General features: G+C 39.7%; 1 protein-coding gene and 1 long non-coding RNA gene across 2 annotated transcripts; one reads left to right on the forward strand and one right to left on the reverse strand.

Moving 5' to 3' along the window:
- Positions 1–750: 750 nt before the first annotated feature.
- Positions 751–9,083, reverse strand: LOC139435335 (uncharacterized). The gene is made up of 4 exons (XR_011644621.1): positions 8,998–9,083; positions 1,409–1,515; positions 959–1,019; positions 751–839 (listed from the first exon to the last, which is right to left on the reverse strand). It is a non-coding gene; the product is annotated as an uncharacterized lncRNA (long non-coding RNA).
- A 22-nt stretch (positions 9,084–9,105) lies between these two features.
- LOC117460279 (TBC1 domain family member 15) lies at positions 9,106–15,016 on the forward strand. The gene is made up of 10 exons (XM_034101592.2): positions 9,106–9,561; positions 10,862–11,047; positions 11,156–11,274; positions 11,762–11,865; positions 12,627–12,694; positions 12,809–12,955; positions 13,485–13,575; positions 13,672–13,820; positions 13,925–14,066; positions 14,145–15,016. Exons 1-10 carry the CDS (start codon positions 9,351–9,353, stop codon positions 14,311–14,313), a joined length of 1,386 nt encoding a protein of 461 aa, XP_033957483.1. The 5' UTR covers positions 9,106–9,350; the 3' UTR covers positions 14,314–15,016.
- The last annotated feature ends 87 nt before the right edge of the window (positions 15,017–15,103 follow it).

The raw sequence follows: 15,103 nt of genomic DNA on the forward strand, positions 1-15,103 counted from the left end.
GTACTAACAGTGCCTTGTTAAAGAGCCTGTTGCTGTTTATTTATAGCTTTGAATTCTTTCAAACCAATATTATCTTCTTAAACTTGTATGGTAGTCAGGAGCATCACTTTCTAATGTTTATTGATACATTTAGAGGGAGGGGATCTAAAGTAATGCTTTAAAATTCAGATTGGATTCATTTCTACCATTTTCTTAAATTCATGGTAGTTTCAGTAATCCCCTGGTAATTGAGGACGCAAGTTATCTAAATGACTAATGTCGTCTTTATGGTTTCAGAAAGGACAGGAGACCGACAGGTGACTATCAAAGGACTAGCAGCAGCAGCAGGACTAGCAGCATATGATGATGATGATGATGATGTTAAATGTGTTGTTTTAGGAACATCGATTGCAAATACATGGAATTCAATAAACATTGAATAGCATATCATGCAGTTTGTCGGTGCCTTTTCCTCCGTGTTGTCCTGGTTTGCTGTGCTGCCTCCTAGTAGCCACCATGGTTTGATGTGCTGCCTGGGGATGCTCAAATCGCTCAGAGAAAGGAGTACGAATGTACGGCTTCCCCACTGACACAGAGCGGAGGAAAAAATGGCTGGCTCAAGTCAGCAGGAGCAATTTCACGACCAACAGCAACACAATATGTGATGTAATTATATACAAACACTGCATTTGCACTTTTTCATAAAACGAAAACCACACCATTGGGAAAGCTTAATGTTTTGTTTAATACAAACAAATAGGGAAAGGCTTGAAAAACACTGAGAGTTGAGACTCAGGGTGCAGGGTGAGGGTCTCAGTGCAGGTATTCAGGCTCCATTGAATCCCCCTCTGGTTCTTGTGCTGAAAGAGGGAGCAACAGACAGGAGAAAGGGTTATACACACACAGCACACCTATTGGATGGGAAATGCCTTGGGGAGATAAGGTGTTTACTTATATAAAACAGTAGTATTAAACGTACCTTGTGTTCTCACTCTCACTTAAGTCCCTCTCCCTTTGCCATCAGTCCAGAATCAGCTGAGCTGCAACATTATACAGACAGGTAATAATCAACAGAATCACAAGGACACAATATGGCTCTGCTAAAAACACTCACTCTTACACGCACCAAAGTTATATTTATCTAATATTTAACTCCCTCCACCCCTGCATACAATCCCGTTTAGAAGCCCCTCTTCTCTAATTCAACATGTTGGACGAAATGACATTAAGAGAACGGAATTTACAATTAAAAGGCTGTTCAACGTGTGTTGCTAACTTGCTTCGGTATGCTAGCTTAATCTGTTATCTGTAAACGTTCCCTAAATCTACTAATTTAGGGATAATCCACTGACATCCTTTAATACACATGTTCATTTGAATCAGATGTACTGATAATATCCGCAATATAAATCTTTAAACTTCTTCTTACCTTTAAAAGTCCGTCACGAACAGTCTATTATGCTGCAACTCCACAGCTCTGCCAGCCTTGGCGCTAACTTCCGGGAAACGATTGAGAGGCTCCACGATCCGCCATTGCTGTAAAAAAGTGGTCCATTGGAGTGAACGGAGATGTCGTAACTCTTCTATTAAATAGCTCTGCCACAAGCCAATGCTAACCGGAAATGTTTTCAGAATAAAACACTTTTAAGCTTACTGTATTTTTAAACTAAATTACATCATTAAACATTGATTTTAATTTCTTACACAGTCAAGTAACATGTAAAAAAGCCTCAACCCCAAGTGAGCTTGTAGTCTTAATTAATGTTAGCGTGTGTGCTTAGCTGTAAACACAGCCGGATGGTTGACCAAAACGTCCCCGTTTTCCGGGCAAAGTACCCTTTTTCGGTGGCCGGTACCCGGTTGAAACTCTCGAAAATGTTCTCGTTTTTGAATGTGGGTTAAAAAACATAGGCTGAAGTCGAATAGTCCATTTAGCTTAGGAACCTTCCTAACAGAGTGAAATGACCCGGAAGTCCCTCAGTGACAGCCATGATAAGTGCCGTTCCAATTCTCTAAATGAAAGGAAATGAGGTTTCAAACTTCCTTTATAACCTCCTTTAGCTTAGGAACCACTGGACCTCCCTTGACGAAAGGAGCGGAGAAAATGCTGCCCCACAATACCTTGCAGCCGCAGCATTTTACAGTCGGCCGTTCACGGAAACAACAGATTATGACCGAGAAATTATATCATGAAAGTTACGGTGCTTATTAAGCATTTTAAAACGTATGTGGTAACTTGCCAAAGTGCTTTGTTTTGAACGTTCATCAGTATTATAATCAAAAAGAGAAATATGAACGTTAGTTTTTACTGAAATTATCAAATAAAGTCAACATTTCACAGTCTTTACTGAGCTGTGTGGGGTTTGTTCAACTTTTTAACTCTATGACGTTTCACACAGAGGTCAAGGAATAGACGACAGGGTTAGAGGTTAGGAGCTGATTCTATTCTGGACTATTCAACTGCAACCATAGAGCAAGTAGTGTATTTCTTCTTGCACTACTTCTTCTTCTTCTACCTCTACTTCTTCTTCTTCTACCTCTACTTCTTCTTCTTCTACCTCTACTTCCTCTTCTTCTAACTCTACTTCTTCTTCTTCTACCTCTACTTCTTCTCCTTCTTCTTCTTGTTCTACTTCTAATTCAATGCGCCTTCCCGCAAAATATTGGACAAAAGAAAGTCGGCTAGTAGTGTCAACTAAATCCATACAACAAAAGTACTTTAAACTAGGTAAATTACGAATGTATGTTCTCAATAACCAAGTACGGGATTGAATATTAAATGAGTTTAGATTAGATTTATTGTCCCCAGGGGGAAATTCATTTTCACAGCACCGTGAAAACAATATGAAATCGACAAAAAATAAGACAGACATCTACAGATAGCACCACACATGATGGTTACTTGTTATTATTTAGGGCTGCAATGCCTGTATGGATCAGGATTTTACAAAAGCGAGCCCATTTACTATAATAATAATATGTTATGTATTATATAAACCGTATCCGTAATGGTACTATGAGCGACATCTAGTGACGGATTTTGGAACATTGATTGGATTTTTCTCATGGCAGTTAGACTCTAGAGACACACCAGGTGACTTGGAGTTGGGAGTTGGGGCTGTTTAATCTGTGTCTGTCCATTTGGTGTAGTATTTTATCCAATATTACATTTGGTTAATATATTAGTCACTTTGTTATGAAATGCCAGGTTTTAGGCCTATACCAGATTAATTTAGGTTAGGGTTAGACCCCAAGCCTGTTTTTCAGGTCTCAGGCTCGAAAATTACATTTCTAGAACAAATGACCATAACTACACTTCTAAAAGAGGAAAATTAATAATCTTTTTTCTCAAAGTAATGCTAAACCTGTGAGTTGGATGTAGACAAGTCAGAATCAATATAGATGTTTTTTATTTTTAAAGAAAATTCAGATTGAACATAGTAAAAAACTGTAAATTATAGTGTCCGTCCAACAATTATTTTTTACTTATAGTGACAACTACCCTTGGATGATGGGTTAGTAGACTAAAAGCTTTAGGAATCCAAAGTACAACATATAATAAGTACCCTGTATCAAGATTGATGCTAAACAAGTGAAATTTGATCTTTTTATAGATATTTAGCAAACAAAAAAACACTTCTGGGGTCATTTGGGTGGATTTTCCATATCTCTGGCCCCCCTTGGTCGATTTTGACGAATGAAATCTCTTTATAACCACTAGAGCCAATGAAATCGAAGGGGGGTTTTCACATAGACACCAACGTTAACACAAAAAGGTGGGGGCTTTGCGCATGTAGTTTTGCATGAGAGTGAAGCTATCTCTCGCTCTGACATCTGGAAACGGAAAAGCAGGTGTATTGCTTATGGATTATCAGAAATCATTTCAAAGGGACACAGACACATTGGATTAACCTATGGATTAACTTCAGCAGCGTTTTTATCGTTTTAATGCCATTGAAGACCAGTTTTGACCAGACAACGACCAAGGTAGGCCATGTTAGCGTTTTTAGCTACCTAGCGCCACATGTTTTGATGTCTGTTTTTGTTGATAAAGTCGCGAGTTCTTATCATAGAGTGATAATGTATGTACCAAACGATTCTGTGTCATCTCACGATGCGAATCGATGGGTTGGATTTGCAGAAAAGATAAATAATAAGGGTTTTATGAGTGATTTTCTGTGCAGTAATCTGTTAGTATTTTTCGCTCGTTGCTAATTCAGAGGCTTTCAGTTAGCATTGTGGGTTTTAAAATAAAATAAAAAGATTAGTTAGCTGAGTTTTTTCCCGTTACATGGACATAGAACATTCATAGTTTATTACATCTTAACCTGTTAAGCCCGAGAGACCCCGGTACCGGGCCCTCCCGCAACATCTTGCAGGAAACAGTGTCTGAGGGCATGTTCATTTAATAAACTATGAATGTTGTATATCCATGTAACGGGAGGAAACTCATCTAACTGATAATTATTTTTTTTCAATAAAAAACCCACAATGCTAACGCTTAGCCTCTGAATTAGCAACGAGCGAAAAATGCTAACAGATTTATTGCACCGAAACTCACTCATAAAACCTTATTACACTGAACAAAAATTTAAATGCAACACTTTTGTTTTTGCTCCCATTTTTCATGAGATGAACTCAAAGATCTAAAACATTTTCTATATACACAAAATAACCATTTCTCTCAAATATTGTTCACAAATCTGAAAAAATCTGTGATAGTGAGCACTTCTCCTTTCCCGAGATAATCCATCCCACCTCACAGGTGTGGCATATCAAGATGCTGATTAGACAGCATGATTATTGCACAGATGTGCCTTAGGCTGGCCACAATAAAAGGCCACTCTAAAATCTTCAGTTTTATCACACAGCACAATGCCACAGATGTCGCAAGTTTTGAGGGAGCGTGCAATTGGCATGCTGACAGCAGGAATGTCCACCAGAGCTGTTGCCCGTGAATTGAATGTTCATTTCTCTACCATCAGCCGTCTCCAAAGGCGTTTCAGAGAATTTGGCAGTACATCCAACCGGCCTCACAACCGCAGACCACGTGTAACCACACCAGCCCAGGACCTCCACATCCAGCATGTTCACCTCCAAGATCGTCTGAGACCAGCCACTCGGACAGCTGCTGCAACAATCGGTTTGCATAACCAAAGAATTTCTGCACAAACTGTCAGAAACCGTCGCAGGGAAGCTCATCTGCATGCTCGTCGTCCTCATCGGGGTCTCGACCTGACTCCGGTTCGTCGTCGTAACCGACTTGAGTGGGCACATGCTCACATTTGATGGCGTCTGGCACGTTGGAGAGGTGTTCTCTTCACGGATGAATCCCGGTTTTCACTTTTCAGGGCAGATGGCAGACAGCGTGTGTGGCGTCGTGTGGGTGAGCGGTTTTCTGATGTCAATGTTGTAAATCGAGTGGCCCATGGTAGTGGTGGAGTTATGGTATGGGCAGGCGTATGTTATGGACGACGAACACAGGTGCATTTTATTGATGGCATTGTGAATGCACAGAGATACCGTGACGAGATCGTGAGGCCCATTGTTGTGCCATTCATCCACGACCATCACCTCATGTTGCAGCATCATAATGCACGACCCCATGTTGCAAGGAACTGTACACAATTCCTGGAGGCTGAAAACATCCCAGTTCTTGTATGGCCAGCATACTCACCGGACATGTCACCCATTGAGCATGTTTGGGATGCCCTGGATCGGCGTATACGACAGCGTGTTCCAGTTCCTGCCAATATCCAGCAACTTCGCACAGCCATTGAAGAGGAGTGGACCAACATTCCACAGGCCACAATCAACAACCTGATCAACTCTATGCGAAGGAGATGTGTTGCACTGCGTGAGGCAAATGGTGGTCACACCAGATACTGACTGGTTTTCGGACCCCCCCAATAAAGCAAAACTGCACGTTTCAGAGTGGCCTTTTATTGTGGCCAGCCTAAGGCACACCTGTGCAATAATCATGCTGTCTAATCAGCATCTTGATATGCCACACCTGTGAGGTGGGATGGATTATCTCGGCAAAAGATAAGTGCTCACTATCACAGATTTTTTCAGATTTGTGAACAATATTTGAGAGAAATGGTTATTTTGTGTATATAGAAAATGTTTTAGATCTTTGAGTTCATCTCATGAAAAATGGGAGCAAAAACAAAAGTGTTGCATTTATATTTTTGTTCAGTGTATTTATCCATTCTGCACATCTAACCCATCGATCTGACATTATCACTCAATGATACGAACTTGCGACTTTATAAACAAAAACAGACATCAAAACATGTGGCGCTCGGTAGCTAAAAACGCTAATATGGCTTACCTGTGTCGTAGTCTGGTCAAAAGTGGTCTTCAATGGCATTAAAACGATAAAAACTCTGCTGAAGTTAATCCATAGGTTAATCCAATATGTCTGTGTCCCTTTGAAATGATTTCTGATAATCCATAAGCAATAAACCTGCTTTTCCGTTTCCAGATGTCAGAGCTAGAGATAGGTTCGCTCTGATGCAAAACTGCATGCGCAAAGCCCCCACCTTTTTGTTTTACCATGTGTGTGTGTGGGGAAATCCCCCTTCGATTCTGTTGGCTCTAACGGTCAGAAAGAGATGTCAATCAGCAAAATCTACAAAGGGAGGCCAGAGATATGGAAAATCCACCCAAATGACCCCAGAAGTGGGTTTCTTTTGCTAAATCTCTCTAAAAAGGTCAGCTATCACTTGTTTTGCATCAATCTTGATACAGGGTACTTATTATATGTTGTACTTTGGATTCCTAAAGCTTTTAGTCTACTAACCCATCATCCAAGGGTAGTTGTCACCAGTGGTGTAGTCTACTTTTTTGTAGTGGGTATACTGTAATAATTGTATTCATCCATCGTAGAGCGACGCATCGCGGAGCGACACCTGTCTCGAAGCAACACCTCATGAACACCATCACACTCACTAATGCATAACTAGTCTTGAAACTGGTTATGTGTTATCAACATCTCAATGTATTATAAGCATTTATATGTGACTTTTAACTGCCAGTGACATTAACAATACAAAAATAAAAGAATGAACAATGATGGAAAAAGCCCACTTATCTTCTAGGGTTGAACAATTAATCGACATTTTTATCAAAATCTCAATATGGCCTACTGCAATTTTCAAGTAATATACAATAATATGTTCATGCTACAGATGTCCTGGCCCACACATCATATTCTACACTTAAAAAAACATCTTTGTTTCGCATAGATCTGCACAAATATCACACCATAATCATCTTAAACATATTTTCAATGCATTAGTTTATTCAAACTTGTTCAGCGCTATTATCTTCCATAAATCATTGTCAAACTATGTACTGTATCAGCTTAAATGAACAAGCAAACATCCTTGAAGTGCTACAAGACAAATTAGCTTCAAACAAGAAACAAATTAACAAATAAGCTTCACCTCAATAAATGAGGGTTGAAAAAGCACTCAACATGTCCATACTGGGTTCACTGTGTTAGTCCACAAGCCCTGCAGATGTAGCCTCGTCAATGAGAACAGACAACTTGCTTGAAGATGTCACAATACTGTGAACTATTTTTTTCTGCATCTCTTTTGCTATGTGTTTTACAATTGTTGTGGAACTGTACCTTGAGTGCAGACTAGTGCCCATTTGGCACCATTTTTTTCCTGAAGCTCAATGAGACTATCATGGTCAGTAAAAGGTTGGTTCATCTTCGCAAGATAGTATGCTGTTCTGAATACAGAATATGTCTCTGCAAACACAGTCTCTGACACAGCTCTCACCAAATTTCCAACTAAATCCTGTCCACCCTTCTCCGTGAGCTCCTGGGCTATTTTGTGTGCTCTGGACGTCTCATGTCGTCTAATCTATTTACCTAACTTTCTGTCCCTCCACTCTAACCAAGGATGCCGGTTCTTAAATTCCATAGCCTGACTTTCAGTCCACAAGGCTGGCCAGGAGCTCTCATCTGTGTCCGAAACAAGGAGATAAGATAAACATTGTGTTCTGTTTATGACTACAAACACACACACACACACACACACACGCACGCACGCACGCACGCACACACACACACGCGCGCAGTATCTCGCTCCCTTTCTCTTCCATTGATCCACCACACTAACGTTGATCAAGTTAGCTAGCAAGTTAGCAAGTTAGCTACAGTTACGTTAATGATAACCATGCTAATTTCACTTACCGGTTAAATTTGCGGAGCGCCGGGGCTCGTTCTCTGTCACCTTTAGGACAGCCACCTGACATGGCTCTTCTTCTGTAGTGGTAATAGGGGAAAACTTCGGAAAACATTGAAATATTGTCGTGTTTTCGTTTCATGTTTGCTTCCTGTTTAGCGCTCCGCGAACTTGAATGGTGGACGGATCAAATTCTGATAACGTTAGAGAAACTTGGGGTTTGTCAGAGCAGTGTGTTGCTGTTGCTTAGCAACAGGCCACAGGCGACGGAAGCTCCAGACGTCCAAAAGTATTAACGAAGAGGCGAAAGCGTGAAAGCGCAGTCACAAAATGAAATTGTTACGTATCATCGCTCATTTTTAAGAGGGTATACGGAAATCACTGGCATTTTCTAGTGGGTATATGGCGTATACCCGCGTATCACGTAGACAACACCACTGGTTGTCACTATAAGTACAAAATAATTTTTGGACGGACACTATAATTTACAGATTTTTACTATGTTCAATCTGAATTTTCCTTAAAATAAAAAAACATCTATATTGATTCTGACTTTTTTACAACCAACTCACAGGTTTATCATTACTTTGAGAAAAAAGATTATTAATGTAACCCTTTTAGAAGGGAAGATATGAAAAACAGGCTCAGGGCTAAACAGGTTAACCAAAGTGCAGCCATCTAATAATCTGTATATCTAATCATCTGTATATCTGAGGAAAAGAAAAGAATGATAGGGGTAAATCCGGAATACAACTAAAGAAGCAAAGAGATAGAGCAGTGAGAAGGAAAAAAGCTTGGTGTGTCAATTAATTACATTGCCAGTTTTTTTCGTTGTTGTGGAAAAAAAATCACCACCTCGGATTTTTTAACAGCGCCCTCAGTCATTTCATCCTGGAGCCGGGCCTGAGGTGCAGTCATATGACTGCCGGATGGAAGTGAGAGTGGGAGACCCTACAGAGCTGGAAATGGTTGCTGAAACTCCTTCAACAGGTTTTGTGATCCTGAACGTCTCCTGCTGTCTGACGTCAGTCCTTTAGCTCCAGAGGAGGTTCGGGAAGAGACGCTTCGTTTAAATCGCAGTAGTCTGCAGGAGGATGAAAGTTTGTTGTCTGTTGACATACTCTTATTCACCTGTGCGTGGTTTGACCGTGACTACCCCAGGCACACATGGAAGATCTGAATGACGGAAGTCCGGGGCACACAGCCGCAGAGGAGACACGCTCCCCGGACATTCCCCGGTCAGATGTCGGGTCCGAGAGGAGGGTAGCAGCGGTCAGCTCCACTGCTCTGCCCGCCGCACGACTCACCTTACCCGGGGTTATGGACGCAGAGGGGAGGGTCGATGAGTCAAGACTGAGGATGTATATTTTCAAAAACGGTATATCTATCTATCTAATCTATCTAATCTATCTATCCATCTAAACATCTAAACATGTGCTTGCACGTTTAAGTGATCTTCCTAAATTGCCTTTTATATAGCATTTTTATAGCTTGACTTTACATATTCATTATAACAAACTGTACCATGTTTTACATGCAACACAAGTTCATGAGGCTTGGTTTGAAGTAGAAACTAATGACAGGTCAAAATAGGCCAAATTGAAATCTTAAATAATCCCATAATGCCCATTTACAAATATAAACTGCTAATCCAGTGAAATTCATGTTTGAAAGAACATTTGTACGTTTCTGTATTAACACAGTGTAATATGATGGTGCTTGGCATGTGGTTTTATAGTAAGATAAAAATGAATATGTTTTAACACACTGAACACCGTCTTGATGAGGCCGAATATCATTCTGAAAAGGCCTTTGTGTTTGGGTTAGGGTCAGTGATTTGCTGCTGCACTTGGTTATTAAAAAGGGATTTTTATTATTATATGTGTCCAGATGCATCAATGAATGCAGATGCGTCTTTCCCTACAGACAAGAAGAAAGTCAAGTGATGCTTTGCTTCAAGGCATTAGATGAGCCACAGTCGAACCATTCTCTAAAATACAACATTGCATTGTGCCTCTGACCCCCTCGAGCAAAGAACCCCAGCGTGACTTCTGTAAAAACAACAGATACCATTTAGGCAGTTGGTAAGATTTCTTAGCTAGCTTTTAAATAAAATCACATGAGATTCACCAGACAAAAACAATCAGTGACATGTGTGACACTAACAAATTATATTACTTCCGGATGAGCATTTCTGAAGTGGCTCCAGTGCATATGTGCCCTGTCCTAACACAGCCCTCAGACTGCCACTGAACTGGACCAGGCAAAGCACAACATCTACACAGAGGAGTTGCTGCTTGATTAAAACTTCACTCTGAATCTATCATCCATGAGTAGGAATGTGAAAACTCACCCTGCTTTTCTCTTGCCTTTTGACCTTTCTGCACATTCCACCCCAGCGACCAAAGATTAAAGAACCTGCAGAGCGAAACATTATATAAGACATCTCAAATCCTAATGAAACTAGGCTAAAGTTCACCAAATGTTCCTAAAGATTCCCTATTTTCTCAGCTTCAAAGCTCTAATCCTTGCATGTGATCGGTTCAAGGTGTTTGTTTTGGTCTGGTGGAGATAAATTTGTCTGGATGATAATAGGTAATCTGGGTTTAAAGACACTGCAGAGTCAGTTATATTGATGACTGTAGTAAATAATTTAAAGTTTTTCAATCCCTGTCCAGGTGGCGTGTGTCCCTCTGAGCGGGGCCTAGTGTGGCGTTTCCTGTTTGGGATGTACCCATGCAGCTCGACAGCTTTGGAGCGCTCTCTGCTGCAGGAGCAGATGGTGGTACGTTATCAGGTCATGAAGAGAAAGTGGCAGCAGTTCCTTCCAAAGGCCGTACGGATGCACCTCAACGGCACTGATGGTAAAACCCAAACATGCAACAACAAAGTAAAAGAAAGACTCCTAATTGTGTCAACCTTTCAGTCTTTTTTTAAACTTCTATGAACACATTATCCTGTCTTTATTCCAGCCGAGTTGGTGGCAGCAGTCAGGCACTTTGACCAGAGGCAGGCTCAGGCCCAGCAGCAGACCCAGGACCAGTCAGAGGAGGTCAGGGACAGGCTAGCTTTCTTGGAGCTTCAGGCACAGGTTAGAGGAGTCTATTTAATCTTCTTTATACTTCTTTATCAATATGTTGGCTTTGGGTCTGACTTCTTGATTTCTGTAGGTCGAATAAATATAGGTTCTTAATTTGGTGTAAGAGATGTGTGTTTAAAGGGGGGCAGGAGGAGGGGGAGTATAATTAGAGTAGTTACGCAACATGATCTAATTATTTTAAACAAATAGTTTAGCATTTATTTACATATGGTATTGTTAGCTCTCTTTGTTCGTGATGTATTGTTAAGCCCTTTTGTCTTGGGAGTGTTTGCACTTATGAACAGCTGATATACATTTGAGCATTGAGATACTTCAAACGCAGCTTCAACAGAATGACCCTAGTTTACAGCCCTTAACTTATGATTCCTATTGAAAATGCAAAAGCAATATTAAGTGCATTTAAATGTATGATCTCGACTAAAGCAGTCCACACAGACTATATAAAGTGGTCTAATCTACGTGTCCTTCCTGTTACCAGATATTGTTTGAGCGCGTCACGTTTGACCAAGAGGAGCTGCGAGAAGCCACAAGGATTATTGACAAAGATGTGCCGAGAACAAACAGAGACCTGAGCTATTACCAGTGAGTGATTGGTGACTATTGTTGTCTTTTTGATATACTTAAGACACGTCCACAAATGTGATTGCCACAGGACAGTCTAGATCAAAAGACTGTGCTAAATCATCTTAAATTACGAATATTATTTTAAGGCTTTAATACTAGCTAACTCGCCTCATCAACTTTTAAATGTTTACATGAAAGATCTCTTGCATATTACTGCACATAATTTATTAACACTTACTTATTTATTTTTTATTTACAACCAGCTTTCTATACGCGATCAGCATTTTGTACCAGTGAACAGGAATACCTTTGTCTTTAATTCAAATATGAAGTCTTGTGAGCTGTGAAGTGCTCTGACTTTAAATAAACACTGATATAAATGAACCAAACTTAATGTGGGAGATACAAAGACACTCTGTTGCCGCTCAGGCTTCTGCGATATACAAAGATAACATTCATTTGAAAACAATATATTAAAAAAAAAAGGGAAACATGCAGAGCTTCATTTAAATTTCAAATACATGAATAAAGCAATATTGTATTAAATGGAACTTTTAAGTAAAGTATATTAAAGAATACAATAATTTTAAGTAAACAAGTGAACATGTTGTTCATTGTTACTGCCATATACATATAAGGGAGCAACTATGATCATAACTTAAATGTCTGTAAATTACAAACTTACAACTATATAGAGAAATATTGTAAAACATCCTGCTTTGTATAGTGCACATCCAATGCTGCACTGTTCCACTCAGTCTGCTCACTTGTGTCTGCAGGGAGGAAGGTTTGGGGAATCTGTTGGTGTTGAGAGATATCCTCATCACATATGCTGCGTTTCATCCAGGTAAACACTGAAAATGAGCTCACCTCAGGTTTTATTAACACAAAAAAATAAAACATACATTACAGAGGGTGTTTGTTGATTATTTAAAACTTTAACACTTGATTGTTGATCCAGAGGTCAATTATGCACAAGGAATGAATGACCTGTGCAGCCGGTTCCTGGAGGTTCTCGACTCTGAGGTGGACACTTTCTGGAGTTTCTCCTGCTACATGGAGAAGTTCTCCAAGGACTTCAGGGCGGATGGTCTGCATAGGAAAATAGGTGTGATTACCATAATGAAATACAAATGTATGTTTATTAAATGCTAGATGTTGTGAATTAGGTTTTGTTCCTTAAAGCTATCACAGAAAAGGTTTAGGACCTCTAGTGGTAAAACAATATATTGGAAACAATCATTCCAGTACAGTCTATCAACTGTCATACTTTATCTTTATATTATATTTAATATTTAATGTTGGGATTTGTTTCTCGTGTACTGTTTTGGATAACTTCAGAAATAAATACAGATTTCTAAAAAGCCTTTATTAATGCATTCAGACCACGCACATCCTGGAACTTGACTTTCATGTTATCTTAACTGCACATCTGCATAGTTACTGCATTTTTGGTGATTCTATTGTTATCGTAGTGACAAAATCTGTCAACAAACACACACTCACAAGGTGTACAAGCATTGCTGTTGCCAAATCTATTGCTTTTAACAATGTTCTAATACAGAAAGTTCAGTCAATAAATGAATTCAAAGTCTACTGTGTAAAGATGTGAACTATTTGTGTTTAATGTATTTTAGAGTTGGAAGCAGCACTGTTGAAGGAACTGGATCCTTCACTTTATGCTCATTTGGTTTCAGACAGCATGGAGAGCTTCACCTTCTGCCACAGGTAGATTTTAATTGATCCTTGGTAATTTAATCTTTATTTCTGGATTTGGTTTATATTCAATATATTTTTGTATGCAAATGTTGTGTGTTTTTCAAGGTGGCTGCTGCTTGGTTTCCAGAGGGAGTTTGAACATAGTGACGCATTACGTTTATTTGAGATCCTGAGTTGTGACCACCTGGAGCTTATCTCCCAGCAAGTAGACCAAGCCCGTTATCAGGAAAGGCTGGCACGAAACTGCAGCACAGGTGAAACAAAGAACTCAAGTTGGCAGCATTAAAAGGAGATTAATGGGGAGGGATAGTTCCCTCTGTTAAATGTCTGACTTTAATGCAGTGATATGTCTTTGCAGAGGACCATTCAGAGTCGCAGCTGCAGGCCATCAACACTGACTTCACATTCGAGCTCTTCATCTGTGCAGCCATACTGTTGGAGAACAGAGAGTCTCTGCTGCGCTGCCGCGATGATGTGCAGCTTATCCAGTTTACTAGCAGGTTTGTCTGAATGCTAAAGAAAAATATTTGTTTTTTGTTGATGTGAATGTTCTGGTTAAACCTGCTTTTTTTGTGCAGTCTTCAGGGAACACTGGACCTGAACAGCACGCTGAAGAAAGCAGAGCACCATTTGTACAACTACTGCAAGCGCTGTGCGTGGGACTATATGAATGAGTGCTGCAGAGCAGACATCAGCACAGAAGAAGACTTTCTTTATCAACTCCGTAGTTTACTTGTATTAAGGTGATAGCTACTATTTAAATACATGATGTGAAACACTTAAGAAACTGTAATTTAGTACAAGGGGCATGCAATCCTTATTTCAAGTGTTGATGACAAATATGCTTCCTTTTTATTTCTGAGGGAAACACACTAATGGCTTCTTACCTTAAGTTACTGCTGTTTGTTATAAATGTACAGTATTTATTTTATGTCAGTTGACCAACTGTAAGTTATTTAGTTGCTATCCTGAACTCCAATTAAACATGAAATGTCAAGCTCAATATCTTAGTATAGGATATATAATCCACACTTTAAAGGATTTATTTTCCAGGGTTATGCAATATTCAACTTCTAGAAGAAAAACAACTACTCTGCAGGCGTGTGTGAATACTAAGATCTGGTGTGTCACAACAGGTGGTATCTGCAATGAACTACAGTTATACGAATGCCAGATGGCCCATGTGTCAAAGAGGCCTATAACAGGAATAGACCCAGAGTCCCGCAGAAAGGGGAAGGAACACTTTCTGCACTACTATGTCTTAAATATTAAATGAAAAATGATACCTCAATTAAACTACTGAAGATTGTTTACTATGTGGTGTTTGCAATATCCATGTTGAGTTTTTATATAGGCTGTGTTAAGGTAAATCAACATTGAATGAACACTTTTTTTTGTTGATGCACAGGTAATAAATCTTGGATAAAAAAGTAGGAAGGAGAATTTTAAATATAGGAAGCAAAAGCTGATTTGGTGCCTTTTATGATCAAACATCTGCTTAAATAGATTGACTGCATGATATTGTTAGACTAACCAA

The sequence above is a fragment of the Pseudochaenichthys georgianus genome, chromosome 16, assembly GCF_902827115.2.
Source record: "Pseudochaenichthys georgianus chromosome 16, fPseGeo1.2, whole genome shotgun sequence".
Lineage (NCBI taxonomy): Eukaryota > Metazoa > Chordata > Actinopteri > Perciformes > Channichthyidae > Pseudochaenichthys > Pseudochaenichthys georgianus.